Source organism: Rhinopithecus roxellana, chromosome 8 (genome assembly GCF_007565055.1).
Source record: "Rhinopithecus roxellana isolate Shanxi Qingling chromosome 8, ASM756505v1, whole genome shotgun sequence".
NCBI lineage: Eukaryota > Metazoa > Chordata > Mammalia > Primates > Cercopithecidae > Rhinopithecus > Rhinopithecus roxellana.
Window position 1 is genome coordinate 98,749,226 of NC_044556.1, and position 21,625 is coordinate 98,770,850.

Consider the following 21,625-nt stretch of genomic DNA (forward strand, 5'->3'; position numbering starts at 1 on the left):
ATAGGATACAGTCGCATCTACACTAAAATATATATACATATATGTAAGTGCTTTCCAACAAAAAAAAAGAACTGAAATCTGGATTCAGCTATAAACAACCAACTAGAAGCTTCCTGAGGGTAGTCAACACGTTTCTCTCACTGACCACCGTATTCCCAACACTCAGCACAGTGCGTGGCCTGTGGGAGATGTGCAATACATAGTTCTCAACAAATGACTCCAAGACATCAGGAGACAGGCAAAACAAACCAAAGGAGAGTCAAAGACAAAAACACACCAAAGCATCACAGAACCGAAAAATCAAGGGGAACAGACAAAGAAATCTAACAGCTGGTTCCTTAAAAACAAATAAACAATACAACAGGCAAACACCTCACTCCTTAAACCAGGGCGAAAAGACATTATTGGTAACAGTAGATATTTACATTTAATACGGGCTAAAGGCAGCCTAAAGCATTTTTACACGAATTTTATCTTTTAAAACTCACAACTCATACCATACAACAAAATAAATTCCAGCCGGATTACAGTCCACAATTTTAAAGCTATGCCTATCAGCTGTAGTGAATAGGCTTTATTTGAATACCTGAACAAACACAATTGGACATCTGACCAAACAGAAATAAAATAAATTTTAAAAATACTGTTAGTTTTTTTAGGTGTGATAAGGGCTTATTTTTAAGCCCTTTAAACTCCTTATCTTTTAGCAGTACATACTCAAATACTTATAGATGAAAAATAAGATTTGATAGGATTTGATTCAAAATAATTGGGAGAGGAAGGGAGAGTAGGAGGTTCGGGTCAAAGAAGATGGGCCAGTCGGGTGCGGTGGCTCATGCCTGTAATCCCAGCACTTTGGGAGGCCAAGGCAGGCAGATCACAAGGTCAGGAGTTTGAGACCAGCCTGGCCAACATGGTGAAACTCTGTCTCTACTAAAAATACAAAAATTAGCTGGACATGGTGGCAGGTACCTATAATCCCAGCTACTTGGGAGCCTGAGGCAAGAGAATCGTTTGAACCTGGGAGGCGGAGGTTGCAGTGAGCCGAGATCACGCCATTGCACTCCAGCCTGGACAACAGGGCGAGACTCTGTCTCGGAAAAAAAAAAAAAAAAAAAAAAGACCGTAGATGGTGGGTGATGGGTACATAAGAGTTCATTATATTCTTCTAAGAATTTTTAAAATTTTTCAGAGTAAAAAGCTACCAGGAAAAAAACTGAACAAAATCAAAAATCAAAATGAAACTGAAAAGATGCCCAAACTTACAAACTATAAGAGAATGGTAAATTATAACTACATTGAAATGCCTTTTCCCATCCTTTTTTTTATAGTTACACTGAAATGCCCTTTCCCATCCTTTTTTACCAATCTGGGAAAATGCGTTTTCCCAGATTGGTAAAAAATCCTGCTTCACAACAGGAACTATCATACCCTGTGAAATTCCTGCAACCCTATGGTAGGCCCCAGAGATACCGAGGTCCTAACCCTGGAACCTGTGAATGTTACCTTATGCAGCAAAAGGAGCTTTGCAGATTAAGTATTCTGAGATGGGGACATTATGCTGGATTATTTGAGGGGGTCCAATGTAATCCTAAGTGTCCTTATAAAAGGAAGGCAGAGGCAGATTTGGCCACAGAAACAGAAGAGAAGAATGTGATATGAAGATGAAGCAGAGATCTCGAGATGCCAGGCTGCTGGTTCTGAAGATGGAGAAAGGACCATAAGCCGGGAAATGCAAGCAATACAGCTCCAGAAGATGAGGAAACGGACCTGCCCCTACAAGGAAGCACAGGCCAGCCAGAATCTTAATTGCAGACCAGTGAAACGGATTCCAGACTTCTGGCCTCCAGAACTGTAAGGCAATAAATGTATGTTATTTTAAGCCACCAAGCTCGTGGTAATTTATTACAGCAGCCATAGGAAACTATGGACGGAGATTCGGCAATCCCCAGAAAGATTACACAGTCGCCCAACCTCTGACCACTGATCCCAATTCTAGGACTCCATTCTGCAGACTATTCATTTATTGTGGCATTGTCTGTAAAAGCCACAAGACTGGACAACTCAACAGTTCGGCAATGGGAGAAGCTGAATAAACAATGGTACAACCACCAGATGGAATACTACGCAAGGTTTACTTTACAAAATACTATGCAAGCTTTACTTTACAAAAAAGACTAAGAAGGGTCTTTGCCTACTGAGATAAAGAAATCACTATGAATACATATTTTAATGAAAACTTGCCAGGTACTAAGCAGAGTCTATATCAAAAACACCTTTGTTTAGGGATAAGGTGGGGTAGGATAAGGATCAAGGCAGGATAGAAGAGCAAAACAATAATAAGACACTTCTGACCAATAGTTTTAATCTTCAAATCACGTAAATTCATTACCCATTCAGTGAGCAAAGCTAAATTTTTTAAAAAGGAACTAAAAAAAAAAGTTATTTGCAATGGGTGTAACAACTTGTCAATACCCTTTTATTTATTTATTTTTGTTTGTTTGTTTTTTGAGACAGAGTCAAAATCCCAAAACAAAATGGGGAAAGGACAGTAACAGACAATTCACAAAAGAAATACTACAAAGACATGAAAAAATGTTTTAAAAAACTGTCATCAGAATAATGCAAATAAAGTCACCAAATGCTGTGTTTCATCTACCAAAGTGGCAAAGAATTTACCATGCTGATACATTTGGTATTGCATCACTGTAGATAAAGTGGATGTCCACTGTCATACTTTGAAACCTCTCTCAATCTATATCAAGAACCTTAAAACTACTGAAATACAGCAAAATTCAATTTTATGAGCTTATCCTAACAAACAGGTATAAATAAAAACATATAGGAATAAGTTCCTCCCAATGTTATTTACTTTTTGAGACAGAGTCTCACTCTGTCGTGCACGCTGGAGTGCAGTGGCACAATCTCAGCTCACTGCAACCTCCGACTCCCGGGTTCAAGCAATTCTCCTGTCTCAGCCTCCCAGGCAGCTGGGACTACAGGCATGCAGCGCCATGCCTGGATAATTTTTGTATTTTTACTAGAGACGGGGTTTTGCCATGCTGGCCAGGATGGTCTCTAACTCCTGGCCTCAAGTGATCTGCCCACCTCAGCCTCCCAAAGTGCTAGGATCACAGACATGAGCCTCTGCATCCAGCCCAATGTTATTTATAAAAGCAAAAACTTTGAAACAAAGTCCAAGAAAAGGAACTAATTCAATAAATTTTACAAGATATAATCAACTGAATTTTTACTACATCTTGAAAAATTACTTAGCAACATGTTAAAATGCTCCTATGTGAATACAAAAAAATAAAATTTAAAACAGTTCAATCTATATTAAGAAAGATTGTATCATTGTAAATACACATATACTTATCTATAATGAGATAGCAAGTAAGAGAATACATATATTCATAGGGAAAAAGAATTAAAAACTAAACAAAAAAATATGAATTTAGTTTGATGGTAGGCATTACAGATCATTTCTATTTTCTTTATATGGTTCTACATTTTTCAAATTCCATATAATTAGATGCATCAAGAAAATAAAACTCCATTTTTTAAAGGCCACAATTTGCCCCTTCTTCATTTCTCAAACACGATATAACCCAGAGGGGACAAAGATCAGAACTGAACCACATACACAACAAATAAGCACCAAATTCAGTCATATCAACTAAATCCCGTGGTTTACAAAAAGAGGGAGGAGGCTGGCCCTGAAGAGTCCTGAGGAAAAGGGTGGCATAGTAAGAGGCCTGGAGGCCAGGGACACAACATCAACAAGACATCATCACAAGGGGCTTCGCATGAGGAGGGTCTGAGCTAGAGCCACAGCAGGGCATGGAGAAGAGGAAAGATGTTTATGAGACAGGAGAGTTTCATGATGAATTGGATGCAAAAAGTCAGAACAAACTCAGAATTACCAAAACGTTAAGGACTGGACAACGGAGGGGAGGAAGGAGCCATTCAATGACAGAAAAAAGAGAAAGAGGAGTTTGTGTCACTTACTGTGTTTGAGTCTAACATCGTCATTATTCCTAATGCATCTCATCCAGAGTTGAGATCTGCCCACTAGCAAGTAAAGATTTTCTTCTAAATACGTCTATCTCTACTGCAAACATTTTCCTCTCTCCCACCTCTCCATAAGCATCTTAGCAGAATTAGTTAAGTCCACTCAAAGCAAATATACAATATTTCAAAGTCTCTGTTGACAGATAACAAAGCAATCATTATATTTTATATAAATGGTTACTCAGAAATTCATTAAGAAAATCATGTTTTATAGTTCTCAAAGACTTTATTAAATTATCTTCAATCTCACCTCTGTCCACAATGAAGTTCCTCGTCCTAAGGACTCCTCTTGTCTCAGAGACATGAGAAAAGTTGAGACATCAGAAAGTGACACTTTCTCCTGGGCAGGGCAGGAAAGGTTTTAAAAATTACTCATATTAGAATGTTTAAGTGAATAAAACCACTGTGGAGGCAACCAATTAATACTATTTAAAGTAGGTTATCATTAGCTAAATCAAAAGAAAGCAAATATCATTAGCTAAATCAAAAGAAAGCAAATATCATTAGCTAAATCAAAAGAAAGCAAATATCATTAGCTAAATCAAAAGAAAGAAAATAAAAAGAAAATATTACTCAACTTTTAACATAAAGATACCATGTTAACTTAAAATTGAAACTTAAAATTGACATTACTATCTTAAAGATGGTCACAATCTTAAAAAACAAAAAACAAAAAAAAACACCATTCTATAAGAAGAAATTACTTTCAATCAAAATGTGAGGCCAGGCGCAGCGGCTGACGCCTGTAATCCCAACACATTGGGAGCCCAAGGCGGGTGGATCACCTGAGGTCAGGAGTTCAAGACCAGCCGGGCCAACATGGCAAAACCCCATCTCTACTAAAAATGCAAAGATTAGCATGGTGGTAGGTGCCCTGTAATCCCAGCTACTTGGGAGGCTGAGGCAGGAGAATCACTTGAACCTGGGAGGCGGAGGTTGCAGTGAGCTAAGAATGCACCACTGCACTCTAGTCTGGGAGACAAGAGCAAAACTCTGCCTCAGAAAAAATAAAGTGATTATTTTCAATGCCATAAAAATGACCCCGACTAAGAAAACCACCTAGGTCTTTCATTCCCTTAAGGTTGTGCATCTTGAATGATGATACCTTGCTCTATCTAGGCCAGGCATTGGCAAAAACTACTCACGGCCTGTTTTGTAAATAGTTTTGTTGGAACATAGTCAACGCCTGTTTATTTAGTTCAGAAGTTTCAACACAGATCATAAAGCCAGCTACAAAGCTTAAAAAATGTTTGCTACCTGGCACTGCACAGAAAGAGTTTTCTGACCCCTGTAGTAAGCAATGTTTATTGACGCTTTGTAAAAAGCACAGAATATTCACCATATATATTCCTTGAATGTCGATACAGGGGAAGATGAGGGGAAAAGTATAAAGGGAACGAGGTATAAGCTCCAAGAATCCTCTCCCAGTGGGCCACCCAGGACACGCTTAGCTCCCCCAACAACAAGCTGTGACAACACAGTGAAAGTCTGTCTACCAGGGAAGCTCAATAGAGACTCAGTGCCTCAGGCTTTTACAGGGACGTGGTCATGCAGATACCTTTTGCCTCACACATACTGAAATTCCAGACTCCCAGAAAGAAAGCAGGTTTTCAGGATAAACCACAATGAACAAACACTTTAGATACAATAAGCCACTCTTAGCAGTTAGGATAGTGTAAATCCTCCCAAAATCCAAGGTCCCATTGCCAGCCAAGGGCCAACCTTACAAGCAGGCCTTTCTAATGGTAGTATCATAGGTCTGCTATGTTAACTCATTTCTGTACAACCACTCACTAAGAAAGACTTGTAAATGGAAGTAACAAAAGAGAAACTTACCACATCTAGCAAATTCATAGCTGTTTGAAGAAGGTAGCATTGGGCTGCCCCTCTCAGGAGAATCTGATGTGTGATCATAGTGCAATGAATAACATCCCTGACATCGAAACACAAAAAATGTGGTTCCGTATTCCCAAAGACAATTCTGATCATCTGTGATTATCAACAAGTTGATTTATAACATTTACAATTTCTAATGCAGAAAGTCAGCACAATTTTAAAGCCGTTATTTCCCATTATGGCCTCTATTAGAGCTCAATTTTACTATGAAACAAGTCTCTTAAAATTAAGACTACAAGCCAGGCACAGTGGCTCACACCTGTAATCCCAGCACTTTGAGAGGCTGAGACGGGCAGGTAACCTGAGGTCAGGAGTTTGAGACCAGCCTGGCCAACATGGTGAAACTCCATCTCTACTAAAAATACAAAAATGAGTTGGGAGTAATGGTGCACACCTCTAATCCCAGCTACTTAGGAGGTGAAGGCACGAGAATTGCTTGAATCCAGGAGGCAGAGATTGCAGTGAGCTGAGATCGCGCCACTGCACTCCAGCCCGGGTAACAGAGCAAGACTCCAGCTCAAAAAAAAACAAAAAAAAAAAACAAAAGAAACTACAAATGAAGATGCTTTGAAAGAAGTTTATATTTACTGAAATACTTTTTCTTTTTTTCATCTCCTCAAATTCCTTTTTACCAACATTTTTGAAATACTTTCTATTAAATATTATTGTTTGATATTTTATCTTTAGTTTTCTACCTACAAATGTAATTAAAAAAAAAAAAACTTACTGGCCTTATTTAAAGAGGTCAAAATTCAACAGTATATATCATCAGTACACATTTAAACTAGTAATTTGTAAAACAAAGTAAGTTCAACTATATGAATAATGTATTTTTTAAATTGTTTTCTTATGTAAAATTAAGAGCTCAAACATCCCAATGCCAATATTAACTATTTCCATTTACTGTCAATTAAAGCAGAGGGAAAAATATATACATTGATGGAAAGTCATGGCAAATAATCGTACAAGTACATATCCAGAGTAAATTACCTGAGAGCAAGAAGCCCATCTATACCCAGGGCCTTATATTTTGGGACATTTGCCAAAGCCTTAGATAGAAATAAAATGGGAACAGCACACCAATGCCTACTTGTCATCTTCCGAATAAACTTCAATAGGAAGTTACCTGAAAGAAAAAGTTTTAAATTATCATTGTTGCCAATAAGCACACGAAAAGAAGCTCAATACCATTAGGTATTAGGGAAATACAAGTGAAAACCACAGTGACGCTCCACTTCCCACACACTAGGATGGTTATAATCTAAAGGACAGACAATAATCAGAGTTGGGAGGATGTGGAGAACCCAGAACCCCCACAATGCTGGAGGGAATGTAAAACAGTGCAGCCACTGTGGAAAACAGTATGGCAGTTCCTCCAAAACTTAAACAGACTGACCACATGATCTGGCAATTCTACTTCTAGGTATATATCCAAGAGAACTGAAAATTCTACTTCTAGGTATATATCCAAGAGAACTTGTACATGAACATTCATAACAGCATTACTCAGATAGTCAAAAGTGAAAACGATCCAAATGTCTACCAATGAAATGAATGAACAAAATGTGAAATATCTATACAGTGAAATATTATTCAGCTACATAAAGGAATGCAATGCTGATACATGCCACAACATGGATAAACCTTGAAAACACTATGCTAAGTGAAAGAAGCCAGACATAAAAAGCCACGTATTGTATGATTCCGCTGATATGAAATGTTGAGAATATGCAAATCTATAAAGACAAAGATGATTCGTGGCTGCCAGGAGCTACGGGTAGAGGAGAATGAGAAGTGACTATTTCTACGCCTGGGGTTTCTTTTTGAGGGTGATCAAAATATTCAGGAATTAGACAGTGGTAATGGCTGTACAACTTTGTGAATACACTAAACACCACTGAATCAAATGGTTTAAAAGGGTGAATTCTATCTCAATAAAGCCGTTGTAAAAGAAAGTTAATTTAATTTCATTTCTATTTTAGTAAGTATTCTACTATACTATAGGGATTCTGATACCCATGGAGCTATATTTTTTTTTAAAGGTAATTTTTTTTCTTTTCTTTTCTTTTTTGAGACACAGTCTCACTCTGCTGCCCAGGCTGGAGTGCAGTCGCTCGATCTTGGCTCATTGTAACCTCCGCCTCCCAGGATCAAGCAATTCTCCTGCCTCAGCCTCCCGAGTAGCTGGGATTACAGGCATGTGCCACCATGCCCAGCTAATTTTTGTATTTTTAGTGGAGATGGGGTTTGGCCATGTTGGCCAGCTGGTCTCAAACTCCTGATCTCAGGTGATCTGCCCACCTCAGCCTCCCAAAGTACTGAGATTACAGGCGTGAGCCACCACACCTGGCTGGTAAAAGATAAATTGCTTATGATTAGAAGCCATTCTTCTATTTGAGATGTTAAGGAAAAACAGGATAGGAAGTATTGATGGTTAGTGGCCTCTAGTATCTGCAAACAGTAACATCTTTCTCATAGGCTGTTTCTTGACTACCTTGGATTTAATGACTATCATTTATATTTCCATTTTGAGATACAAAGGGATAGTGCTTCATTCTGTCCTCTCTGCTAATGTGTGATTTGTTAAGGACCCTCAACTCATGAGGTTAGTGAAAATGTCTGTTTTCTCACATAGTTGTAGAATGACTTTTAAGAAATCCTCAGAAGCTCCTAAAAGGACATTATGTGTATTTTCTATCTTTTGAAATACCTAGTATGAAAGACATTCCGAATATACAGAACATATTCACTGGAAACATGACTGAAAAATGACTAAGTAACTGTGAATGAAAGTTTTAATTGTTCTTTTTGAACTCCTGGCCTCAATTTTTCTTTCTTCCATTTGCACTAATTAAATCCAGTAAATCTCATCTTTTGCCTAACACTTCACTCATGACACTGGGAAGATGGCAATGGCCAAGTTTCCATTTCGCATTGACTCAACACATTTACCAAGCATCTGTGATATGCCTGGTCCTGGACCACAAACACCCGGCTCTCAAATTCTGGGAAGCCCTGACCGACATCATTTCACTCACATGTGCTACTGACATGCGAGGCAGCAACGTGGCTGACAAATTCATCCCCATGTGGCTGCAGCCCAGATGCTTAATTAAACTCCTGAAATCTACCAAACTAACGAATGACTCTAGGCTGGGTGTGGTGGCTCATGTCTGTAATCCCAGCACTTTGGGAGGCCGAGGCGGGCGGATCATGAGGTCAAAAGATCGAGACCATATTGGCCAATATGGCCCTGTCTCTACTAAGAATACAAAAATTAGCTGGGTGTGGTGGCGCACGCCTGTAGTCCCAGCTACTCGGGAGGCTGAGGCAGGAGAATCGCTCGAACCCAGGAGGCAGAGGTTGCAATGAGCTGAGATCATGCCACCGCACTCCAGCCTAACAACAGAGCAAGACTCCATCTCAAAAAAAAAAAGAGAGAATGACTCTAATAGTTATCTTCCCCATCTTCCCCATTAACTCATTTTTTTAAAGAAAAAGTAATCAAAACAATCAATTTTCTATAAATTTAAAGTCATGATATACAGACCATATTTTCCCTTTTTTCTGACGTTTGAATAGACATTACTATTGGCCATCTTGTCATCCTATTTGCCAGATTAAATACAAAAGAAAAAAATACGTATTTCATACCTAGGCTCACTTTATAAATCACAAAAGTGGGAGTAACACAAGGAGTCACAAAGCAGAGTAGGTCCTGCTGCTGCTCAGCAAACAAAAATCACACTGCTTTTGTGCTCTGCTTTCCCACCTACCTCATTAGAATGAACCTGAAGAATGGGGATGGCTCTAGGACAAGGTCTTACATAAAACAAGTGTTTTTTTGTTTTGTTTTGTTTTGTTTTTGAGACAGTCTTGCTCTGTCACCCAGGCTAGAGTACAGTGGCACTATCTCGACTTACTGCAACCACCGCCTCCTGAGTTCAAGTGATTCTCCTGCCTCAGCCTCCCAAGTAGCTAGGACTACAGGTACACACCATCATGCCCGGATAATTTTTACATTTTTAGAAGAGATGGAGTTTCGCTGTGTTGGCCAGGTTGGTCTCAAACTCCTGATCTCAGGTGATCTGCCTGCCTCGGCCTCCCAAAGTGCTGGGATTCCAGGCGGGAGCCATTGCACCTGGCTTATTTTTTCTTTCTTATCTTCCTAAGTTAGCATCTATAAAGGGACAACTTGCCACAATGAGTATTCTGTTTACTACTTTTTCCTAAAACCAGGTTCCCTATTTCTTGAATATATTTTACTAATTCTTGAAACTGAATAGTAAACAATTAGAAAAGACGGCTAAATTGCAGCACACCTTCTAAAATTACCTCCATGCTACTCATGCCAATACTGGTAATATGTCATACACAATGACTAAAGTGTGAATTCAAAAAAGATACTGTATAATTCTGAGAAAATACGCATATCCTGGAAAAGGAAATCATTTTGAAAATATTTATTATAATAGTTGATGGTGATTATAACTAATTTGCTAAAAAAAAAATTGCAAGCTAATGCATTATTAAAAAACCCTTTACTGACACATACTCTTTATGTCTCCTGGAAGAAGAGAAATATACGTGACTAAAAACTTCTGTAATTTCAGTCCCAATGGAGAACAGCTTCCTATCGGCTGGCCTGGGGACCTACAAACAGAGACGGGGGAAAACAAATATTTAACATTTATTTGCAAGTGATTACACTGAAACTAGCCTAAATGGACCATGGCCCAAAAGTCTTTCAACAATAAAACAATCAGTCTTATTTTTCTGAACCTGCATTTCATTTTTCAGTAAAATTCTGAGAATCCTTCTGATTATAGAAACATCAGGACCTTGTAGGAAAATGGACGTGAGATAATAACCTACTATACTGAGGATTTCCTTTTTGTGACACTTTCCCTTCCACATATATAAATCTTGCTAAATAGTATCATAAAAAATAAGAGCCTGAAATGATAATTTTAAATTATATTTTATTGTTCCCAACATGTAATCCAATGACTTTAAATCTTTACGTCTAAAATAAAAGAAGTAACATTCATAACAAAGACATATATTAGTAATAAATTACTTTTGCAAGAGCATCTAATTGTTAACATCTACTAAAGTCACATTTTTCCTGTTATATGTTTCTTCCAGGAACATTATCTGCTAATTGAACACATTAGAGTGCTAGAAAACTGAAGACATTTCATAATAAATGTGTTTGTCAACTCTTAGAAAACACTAAGATCTTTTCATTGGTTTTACTGCTCTCCAGCTGTCTAACTGCTACAGAAAACTATTCAATAGTAATGAGTTATTTGAAAACTAAAAATAATTGGCAAATCAAGTGTTGCTATGCTCTTTCAATATTATTAAACAGGACTAAATATTAATATAATGTGGCACAGATTAATTAAAAATGTTTCAAGAAATTGGCTGGTGGGGTGATGTAGCTCTGTTTCAAGACGCAACTATAAATTTAGTTAATATTAGAAAGATAACAATTTCAAGAACAGAGGAGATTTTTGATGATGAGAATTCAAGAGTCATAAATGATGCTCAAAAAAATGAGGCTAAGGTACAATCCTGACAAACTTCTCATTGTCAACCTTTTCAAAATATAACTGTGGCCTGTAAGTAGAGACAGGATGAATAACAGCAGCCACTGCCAGATATGGAAAGGAAAAGGTTAGAATGAACCCTGCAGTACTGAACTGAAATTGGACGTCCTGGTGTGAATTCATGGTTCTTAATATGGATGGATGGATGGACGCATAGACAGGCATCGGAAAAGATAAATAAGTAAGTCTGGTCAGTAGACAAAGCTAAGAAAGATGCACACACAGGGAGATGCAACGATCAAGCAAATGCAGTAAAATATTAACATTTGGGGAATATGGATGAAAGGGAAATGAGAATTCTTTGGATTATTCTCAAGACTGTTCTGTGTGAAACTAAGTTAAAAGAAAAAGGAAAATAAGTTTAAAGCACTGGTTAGCCAAAGTCATTACAACTTCCAAGAGGGCAGAAAGCAGCAGTAGGGAGAAGAAAGTGAGCTACAGAAGACAGTTTCCAACAGCCCAAGAATAGAGGAGCTCAAGGCAGAAAAAAGGAAACAAGAAAAAAGAAAGGAGAAACACTTGGTGCAAATCAGAATGCAAGAATAACGAACAGGAAAAGGACCACACAATAAGAAAAACTTGACTGTCTATTCAGCAACATACCGTATGTGCCAAATGCATTAAACAATCTGGTCAGGTCTCCTAACATGAAAATGTATCAAATACATCATAACATAATGTCTCTTTACCTGCTATACAGAGAGCTCTCTGAAAGTGCATCCATTAATGGTCCAATAATAAACTAAAAAAAAAGACACATAATTGAAACTTAGTTGTAAATGCAATTTTGAAGTCAGCTTCCCTGACTGAACATCCTACACAGGCTTACAGAAGACCTGCTATAAGCAAAGCTGATCTCTTATGCTGCAGGCTAAATTTACTGATGGTCCTGGAGAGGAAGCTTAATTCTACCAGAAAAACCAAGTAAGTACAGAATGTTCCCACCTGATTAAAATGTATGCCATACCAAGAAGAGAGTTCATGTGTTGGGTCAAGAAAGAAGGAAGGAATCCAAAGAAGAAACATATGCTAGAAAATAAAGGTAATGACAGAAAAACCAAAAAGATACTCAAGAGAAAACTTAAGCCCCTATGCCTAGAGGATAAAGAGGAAAAAATTATACTCAAAAATTACTATTAGATACTGGTCAGAAAAGCAAGCTTACATGAAGTACACAAATAATAGAATGTAGAAACATGATGCATATCAATACAGCATAGCACATACTAAAACAATTAGAAAAAACTGACTTAGGTTGGGTGTGGTGGCTCACACCTGTAATCCTAGCACTTTGGGAGGCTGAGGCGGGTGGATCCCTTGAGGCCAGGAGTTTGAGACCAGTCTGGCCAACATGGCAAAACCCTGTCTCTACTAAAATTACAAAACTGAGCCAGGCATGGTGGCGTGCACCTGTAGTCCCAGCTACTTGGGAGGCTGAGGCATAAGAATCCCTTAAATCCAGGAGGCAGAGGTTGCAGTGAGTCAAGATCACATCACTGCACTCCAGCCTGGGCAACAGAGTGAGACTCTGTCTCAAAAAAAAAAAAAAAAAATTGTATCACTATCTGAGAAATAAATTCAATCATTCTTTAAAAAAAAAAAAAAAAAAGCAGCAGCAAGCAGCCAGGCACAATGGTTCACGCCTGTAATCCCAGCATTTTGGGAGGCCAAGGTAGGTGGATCACTTGAGGTCAGGAGTTCGATACCAGCCTAGCCAACATGGCAGAACCTTGTCTCTACTAAAAATACAAAAATTAGCTAGGTGTGGTGGTGCCCAACTGTAATCTCAGCTACTCGGGAGGCTGAGGCAGGAGGATCACTTGAACCTGGGAAGCAGAGGCTGCAGTGAGCCGAGATGACGCCACTGCACTCCAGCCTGGGCGACAGGCGTGAGACTCCATCTCAAAAAAAAAAAAAAAAGAAAAGAAAAAAACCTATTGAAAGAAAAAGAAGAAAAAAATTGACTTCTGTCACCTCTAAATGAGAAGTAGATTACCTAAGGAAGTCATCATGGGACTCATATGGCACTGTAAATATAAAACTTAAAATCATAGCTCTAACTCCCACCGTCTCTGCCTTGTGTAGTTCCTGACAAATGGAAGTATAGATTCTAATAAATATTGCTCAGAAGGCAATCATAGTAGACAACAGCAATTCATTGAGTCAGAACTGGAGAAGTAGCATCGCTAAACGATTAACAGTCATCAGTGGCTCAGAACCGTGAGAACAGCATCACCTGATAGCTTCTATACCAGTTTTCATATGGTGAAAACTTGACTTACGCTTACGATTCTTGACTTACGCTGTTCTGAATATTGATAATATAGAACTACTTTTTCACAATGGTAATAATGCAGGCAGTTCTACCTTTTGGCTTGTTGAGAAACAACATAAGCTTTTTTCCAAATAGGAAAGCTGGGTTTAGAGAAATATGATTTGTTGGATGCAAATCAACAAAACGTTACTTGCTGATATAGAACCCTAGTGTATTTTTACCTCTCACCTTTCAACAATGGGAGGAAGGAAGGGGATAGGCTGTCATTACCTCAGAAAATTCTGGTGAAAATGGAAGAATCTTTGTTTCATACAGCTCCAAAAAATGGATAACACCTTCTTTGGTCAGGATTTTGTTTTCACTTTCAAACATTCTTTTATAAATACACATATGCCAGGATGGGTGAAAGAGCCAGCATCCTGTGGAAATAAACATCTAATGTTGACATCTGCTTCTGTCTTTGTTTCACCATCAAGACTACATACTCGTAAATAAATACATGTACAGACAAACACAATAACTTCATTATAACACTACAAAAAAGTTTTTGTTACTGTTTTTTGAGAGACAGGTTCTCACTATGTCACCCAGACTGCAGTGCAGTTGCAAAATTCTAGCTCACTGCAACCTCAAACTCCAGGGTTCAAGTGATCCTCCAGCCTCAGCTTCCTGAGCAGTTTCCTAGTAGGACTACAGGTACGCAACACCATGCCCAGACAATTTTTAAAATATTTTTTAGAAACGTGGTCTCAGAATGTTCCCCAGGCTGGTCTTGAACTCCTGAGTTCAAGTGATCCTCCATCCTCAGCCTGCCAAAGCACTGGGATTACAGGTAGGAGCCACTGCACCCAGCCTGTTTTTAGTCACATATGAGTATGTTAACCAAAATAATTTTGGTATTCAGTATTCCGTATTCAGGCAGCTTCATTTTGAAAAACTGTAAATGGGCCAGGCACAGTGGCTTGTGCCTGTAATCCCAGCACTTTGGGAGGTCAAGGCAGGTGGATCACATGAGGCCAGGAGTTTAAGACCAGCTTGGCCAACATGGCAAAACTCCATCTCTACTAAAAACACAGAAATCAGCTGGGCATGGTGGTACATGCCTGTAATCCCAGCTACTGGGGCAGGGGGGTGGTTAGGGGCTGAGACACAGACTCGCTTGAACCCTTGAACTTGGGAGGCAGAGGTTTGAAAAAATAAGAAAGACTGTAAATAAATGCTATAACTGCTACAGTGTACAAAGATTAAATATTACCCCACGCATGCAGGTTGGAACTTCAGATTTGGAATAGTTTCAACTAATTCTTCTCTTATCCCACTTCAATCCATTTTTCACACAGAAATATGAAATTGTCACGCCTCTGCTTAAAATCCTTCAACATCTGCTCATTGTTCTTAGAATAAAGTCCAAACAAGGCATGAACTGACCCTGACTGCCACTCCAACCTCATCCCCTGCTCCACACACCAACTCTGCTACAGCCTCACTGGTCCTTCTGTTTTGCCCCCTACAGCTGCTCCCATCTCAGGGTTTGCGCCCCAGGTGGTGCCTCCTCAGCCTGGACTCTTAGCTTAGATGTCATCGTAAGACAGGCCTTCCCTGACTACCCCACTCACCCATTAGTCCATTTCATCAGCTCCTTGTCTGTTCCCCTCATATACCTTACAATCAAACTATTTTTTCATGGAAAACACAAAAGTCAGGTGAAAAATACCACATCGCTCTCACCATTTTACCCCCAGTAATTACTAGGTTGGTGCAAAAGTTGTTGCGTTTTTTGCCATTAAAAAAATGACAAAAACTGCAATGACTCTCGCACCAACCTAATAGCATGTACTGGACACTAAGTAAATATTTATTCAGTAAATATATAAATGAGTGAGCAAATAAAAAACATGGAATAAATATCTTAGAGATATTTTTCTAACTCTTTTGAAATATCTTTTAATTATATTAGAGAAAAATACTCAGCATTTTTAACTCACGACATTCTATAAATAAATTAATCCATTATTTGTAATTTACACCAAGATGCCTGTTCAAGTCTTCGGCAAAGGTAATTTTTCAAAATCAGTCACTACTATTTGATTTGGTTTGCCAAGAGCTGTGGGCAAAATGTGGTAATAAGAGCATCGTTTTAATGGTAAATGCCTAAGTGAAGTCACAAGATTCAATTAAATTCTAGCCCCAGGTGCAACTATAGATGCTTATGGTCTGTGAAAAAATCCCAGTGTATCAGAAAACAACTACAGCAATCAGCTGAATAAAGCTCAATTCCTAAGGGGTCAAGTTGTAATTATCTAGAGTAGGCACTAAAAACCATTTACCCAGGTTAATTCTCATGTGTAAACACAATAATGTCGCATTTTATCATTCATATGAACACAGGCCAAAACACTATTGGGCTGCATTTAGCTATTTCATTAATCTAAACTTAATTGTATTAAGATACATTTAGGAAGCTCCAGCCTGTGTAGCTCCTAAAAAGCTCTCATAATATAGTGATCAAGGGCTTATAAACAATATTTGAAATTATATCCTGGAATTTTCTCTTCCTAAGAAGTACAAGATACAGAACAATAACTGAAAACTTAAAAAAAGTAACTCTAACAAACACTGGAAAAGATATACTAAGTGAGTAAGAATGGGAAGCAGTTAAAAAGATATATTCATACCAAAGAGCGATTATTGGCCAGGCGCCGTGGCTCACGCCTGTAATCCCAGCACTTTGCGAGGCCGAGGCAGGTGGATCACCTGAGCTCGGGAGTTTGAGACCAGCCTGGCCGACATGGCGAAATCCCATCTCTACTAAAAATACAAAAATTAGCCAGGTGTGGTGGCGCATGCCTGTAATCTCAGCTGCTCGGGAGGCTGAGGCAAAAAAATTGCTTGAACCTGGGAGGCAGATGTTGCAGTGAGCTGAGATCATCCCACTGCACTCCAGCCTGGGCAACAGAGCAAGACTCCACATCTCAAAAAAAAAAAAAAAAAAAAAAAAGAGCAATTATTAAAACCACAGACTATGTCATCATTGAAACCCTATCAACAAGTCCTTATCTTTTAAAGAAATGTGCTAAAATATTCACAGATAAAATGATAGGACAGCTAGGGATTTGCTTCAAAACCATTTAGTGAGAACGGCGCAGGAAAGGCTACATAGGATAGACTAAGCAAGGCTGGCCATGAAGGGATCATTATTAAAGAGAGTGGTAGGTGTGTCACACACACTCTTCTCCTTCTATAAATGTTTGAAATTTTCCATCATCAACAGTTTAAAAAATTAACCATATCTCTAAATTATAGAAAATTCTGTGGCTATTTTAAATTGTGTTCTTTTTTTTTTTTTTTTTTTTTTTGAGACAGAGTCTTGCTCTGTCGCCAGGCTGGAATGCAGTGGCGCAATCTCAGCTCACTGCAACCTCCGCCTCCTGGATTCAAGTGATTCTCCTGCCTCAGCCTCTTGAGTAGCTGGGACTACAGGCACACATCACCATGCCCGGCTAATTTTTGTATTTTTAGTAGAGACGGAGTTTCACTACATTGGCCAGGCTGGTCTTGAACTCCTGACCTCAGGTGATCCTCCCACCTCTGCCTCCCAAAGTGCTGGGATTACAGGCATGAGCCACCATGCCTGGCCCAAAATTGTGTTCTTAAAGACGATTTAAGGATATGAGTAGACGGATATAGTTATTATGCTAAGTGAGATAAACATGAACAACATGATCCAGGTATGTATCTGGAATGGTAATAGCTGTTACTTCTTGGTGGCAGCATTACAAGATATACACTTTTATGGTTTTTCAAAATTCTCTACAATGAACAGGAGTTAGTTATAAAATCGGGGGGAAACCATAAATGTTATTTAAAAAATAAAAGTAATCGTTACCATTTTCCTCTGACACCGCATATTCAAACAGATTGTTTAGCTTTGGTAAAACTGGCTTTATAACATGTATCTAAAAATAAGAGCAAAAAAACATATGAAATGAAAATGCATCTTGAAAAATAGGCAATTTTCATCTCTTTATTTAACAGCAGCTCTTCTTATAAAACATATGTAGAAAGAGCCTGATTTATCCGGTTTTTCAAACAATAGTATGATTCAGGTATGTAAGACTGAGTATGGCAAAGCTAATGAATATAACCACATTATAGCTACGTTAAAGTCTGCCATTTATATAGTGATCATCATAAATCATGTCATAGCATTCTCAACTGTCCTGGGAGACAGGTAGGACTGCCAATACTAAGATATTGCAAAGAGAGAAAAAAAAAACTGAAATGTCTTCTCCGTTACTCAAGTGTTCATGGCAGCACACACTTAGAAGGGCCAATTCGGAGTTCCATGTTCTTAATACCATGTAGCCAAAGTTGCTGACACGTTTGTTCGAGAATTTACATATCCTTCAAAATACGGATAAATTTGGGTTTCTAAATAATGGGGGTTTTATGGACCTACTGATTAAAGAAAACCATAAAAGTTAATTTGAATTTAGAAATGCTTTTTCTTTATTCCTCCTCCTTGCATCTATATACATTTAGCACATATAAGTAATTATTTACTTAAAGTCCACAAACAAGATTTGGTGCACATTTGGACTGACACAATGACTCCACAGATGGCCGGCACCTCTGTGGTCCCTAACTTGCAGAATGGAAACCATGGTTCTCAAACCCATGAGTTCCCAGAACAGCAGCATACGTATCACCTGGGAACTTGTAAAAAACTCAAAGTCCTGGCCAGGTGCGGTGGCTCACACCTGTAATCCCAGCACTTTGGGAGGCCAAGGTGGGCGGATTACTTGAGGTCAGGAGTTCGAGACCAGCCTGGCCGACAAGGTGAAATCCCATCTCTACTAAAAATACAAAAATTACCCAGTGTCGTGGCTGTAGTCCCAGCTACTTGGGAGGCCGAGGCAAGAGAATCACTTGAACCCAGGAGGCGGATGTTGCAGTGAGCTGAGATCATGCGACTGCACCCCAGCCTGGGTGAGAGAGCAAAACTCTATCTCAAAAATAAAAAAACTCAAAGTCCCAGGCCCCACCCCGACCTACTGAACCAGAAAGTCTGAGGATAAGGCATGGCAATTTATACTTTGTAACAAGCCATTTGGGTGATACTGATAGTGATAAATGTTAAAGTTTTAGAATGGCAAGGGAAGATCAAATTTTTGAATAATTTAGGTCAACTGAAAGTATTCCTTAACTTACTGAAACAAGTTACACTCTAAGTTGCATTTATGCCAGAAAACAAAGTATACTTGGATTCTATCATCACCAGCTATATCTGAGTTGGTCTTTTTGTATTGCTTTTAATGAATGTTTTTAAAAAATAAAAATTGTTATCTACTGTAGGATTTGCTAAAATAGAAAAACACTTACCTGATTTCCTTCTAAAGTCTCCATAATTAAAATATAATTTTCCCAAAACTTCAGAAGTTCATCTTTTTTCTTCTCAGACCACCAAAACAGACTTGGGCCTGATATGGTTTAAAAAAGAAAATTAGTTCTTCCTTTGCAAATTTCATAAGTTTCTCAATGACAGCAGTTCTTAAGATAATACTACTATTACCAAATATATTCTCTAATAATGGAGATGCCCCTGTATCAGAGCCTGGATGGGGAGGGGGCTTGGGAATCTGAGGGAGATTTTTTTTTTTTAACACTAGGATTACTGTTTTGGAGTTCTGAGTAAAAATGGCAGATTTGCACATATAAACTCTACTTTCTCTCCCTAAGAATCTCACTATAACAGTAAAGGATTTTTCAAGGGCAAAACCCCAAAAGAATGGAGGACACAGGTGGCAGACAACAGCAGTAAAATACAGAATGTGAAAATCAGATGAAAACCAAGTTGACTCAAGTCATGAGAATTTTAAGTTGAGGGAAAGCCAGGAAACAATTTGATTTACACTGCAAAATCCCCCTGAACCAAAGGAAGTGATTGCAAAAGTTACTTCTGGTAAGTGGAGTGAAAAGCGAGGCCAAACTAAAGAGCATGTGTTCAGTGTTTAAGAAACAGTCACATCCCCAGGCCCCTTTCCTATGCCCTAAACAGCAAAAAGACTAGAACTGCTTTTCTGGAGAAGGTAAAATAGTGGGTCTCCAAATTGGGAGGCACAGGACACAGCAGACATTTGTCTTACTGACAAAGGGGATTCAGCAAACATGTGTGCACCCTGGGTGCTGAGACTCCTTTCTACCTGTCCCCTCAGGTCCCAGAATACTACTGGCCAGGCCCTCACTATGCATCAGACAACCGAAGATGTTCTCTGCACAATCTGGCCAGCCCAGGAGGAAAGACTTGAAAATACATCCGAGATTCCCTAGTGAAATGGCTTGGCCAAATCACCTTATGGTGAAGTTCAGTCAACAGCACCACTCATGGGCTTAGAGCTTTAAACCCAATTTTGATTTCTTATCCTTAAACATAAACAGGGATCTAAAATCATCAGACAGTTGGGGAAACCTCTACACTAAAGATCAAGACCAAAATAAACGGAGGAGGAGGAGGAAATTGGAGAAAAAAAAAAAAAAAGAAAACTTTTAAAAAAGCTTTCAGTAATATCTTAAGAAAACAGTACTGTTATAAGAACAGGATATTATTAAAAAGGGGACATTCTGACCAGGCATGGTGGCTCATGCCTGTAATCCCAACACTTTGGGAGGCTGAGGCAGGAGGACTGCTTGAGACCAGGAGCTTGAGAACAGCCTGGTACAACATAGCAAGACCCTGTCTCTACAAGGAAATTTAAAAAATTATCAGGGCATGGTGGTACACACCTATCATCTCCACTTCTCCGGAGGCTGAGATGAAAGGATCACTTGAGCCCAGGATTTTGAAGCTATAGTGAGCTATAATCACGCCACCACACCCTAGCCTGGGCAAGAGCGAGGATTTGTCTAAAAAAAAAAAAAAAAAAAACTCAATCCAAAATCACAGAAAATCCTTAGGAGAGAAAAGATGCTTTCAAGAAAGTCCAGTAAGTTCACTATCTAAAAAAAAAAACAGAAAACAGAAAAGGACGAAATTATCCACAAAATATTCTAGAAAATTTCCCAGAACTGAAGAACATGATTTCCAGATTGCATAGGAAGTCCAGCAAGTGCCCAGCATAAGGATGAAAATAGACACCTATCAAAACTGTGAAATTTCAGAATGCTAGAGCCACTGATCCTACACACTTCCATAGAGAAAAATAGTTCCTGTATAAACAAACAGGATTCAGAACGGCTTCAGATTTCTCAACAGAGGAAGCTCTAGCTTCTGGGACAATAGATACCTTTAAAATTTTGCATGGAAATATCTTCCAGGCTCGAATTCTACCCTCAGTCAAAAAATCAATGAAATGTGAGGACAAAATAAAGGCATGTAGACATGTATGGTTTCAGCTGCTGATTAGGATATAGAAAACCACAGGAGATCGTTATTGTCATACAAAGAGGAAAGGCTAAAAAGTCTACAAAATCCTAAACTGTTGTGCGGTGGGTGGGGGGAGCATCAGAGCTAAGGTCACAATGCAACCAGGTGGTCTGAATTCCAAAAGGAAGGAAGCCGCTCCAAGAATGGAAAGGCCACACAAACTGTTCTACCTCTGGCGCAGGAGGAAGACATGGTCACCCAAAAAGCAGTTTTAAAAATGGCATTTTGACAAGTTTTTAAAGACCAAGGTGGGCTAGCCTGACAGCTTGCTGAAGGAGTCCACATCCATTTACCAGCAATTTTCTTCAAGCCTGCCCTGGTGCTCTCAAGAGAGACTGTGAC

The 21,625-nt window shown here is 38.8% G+C and overlaps 1 protein-coding gene across 4 annotated transcripts in view; it reads right to left on the reverse strand.

The window, feature by feature from the left end:
- Positions 1 to 21,625, reverse strand: part of TARBP1 (TAR (HIV-1) RNA binding protein 1) — an 84,388-nt gene that overhangs the window by 58,534 nt on the left and 4,229 nt on the right. For all 4 annotated transcript variants that reach the window (XR_004058825.1, XM_030936172.1, XM_030936173.1 and 1 more), the window contains exons 2-9: positions 19,243 to 19,340; positions 17,747 to 17,816; positions 14,131 to 14,279; positions 12,275 to 12,327; positions 10,526 to 10,623; positions 6,961 to 7,096; positions 5,911 to 6,007; positions 4,325 to 4,414 (exon numbers count right to left, since the gene is read on the reverse strand). Coding sequence is in view for 3 of the 4 variants with exons in the window: in XM_030936172.1 (XP_030792032.1) it covers positions 4,325 to 4,414; positions 5,911 to 6,007; positions 6,961 to 7,096; positions 10,526 to 10,623; positions 12,275 to 12,327; positions 14,131 to 14,279; positions 17,747 to 17,816; positions 19,243 to 19,340 (791 nt within the window). In the remaining variant the exon portion in view is untranslated. The remainder of the gene's footprint in view (positions 1 to 4,324; positions 4,415 to 5,910; positions 6,008 to 6,960; positions 7,097 to 10,525; positions 10,624 to 12,274; positions 12,328 to 14,130; positions 14,280 to 17,746; positions 17,817 to 19,242; positions 19,341 to 21,625) is intronic.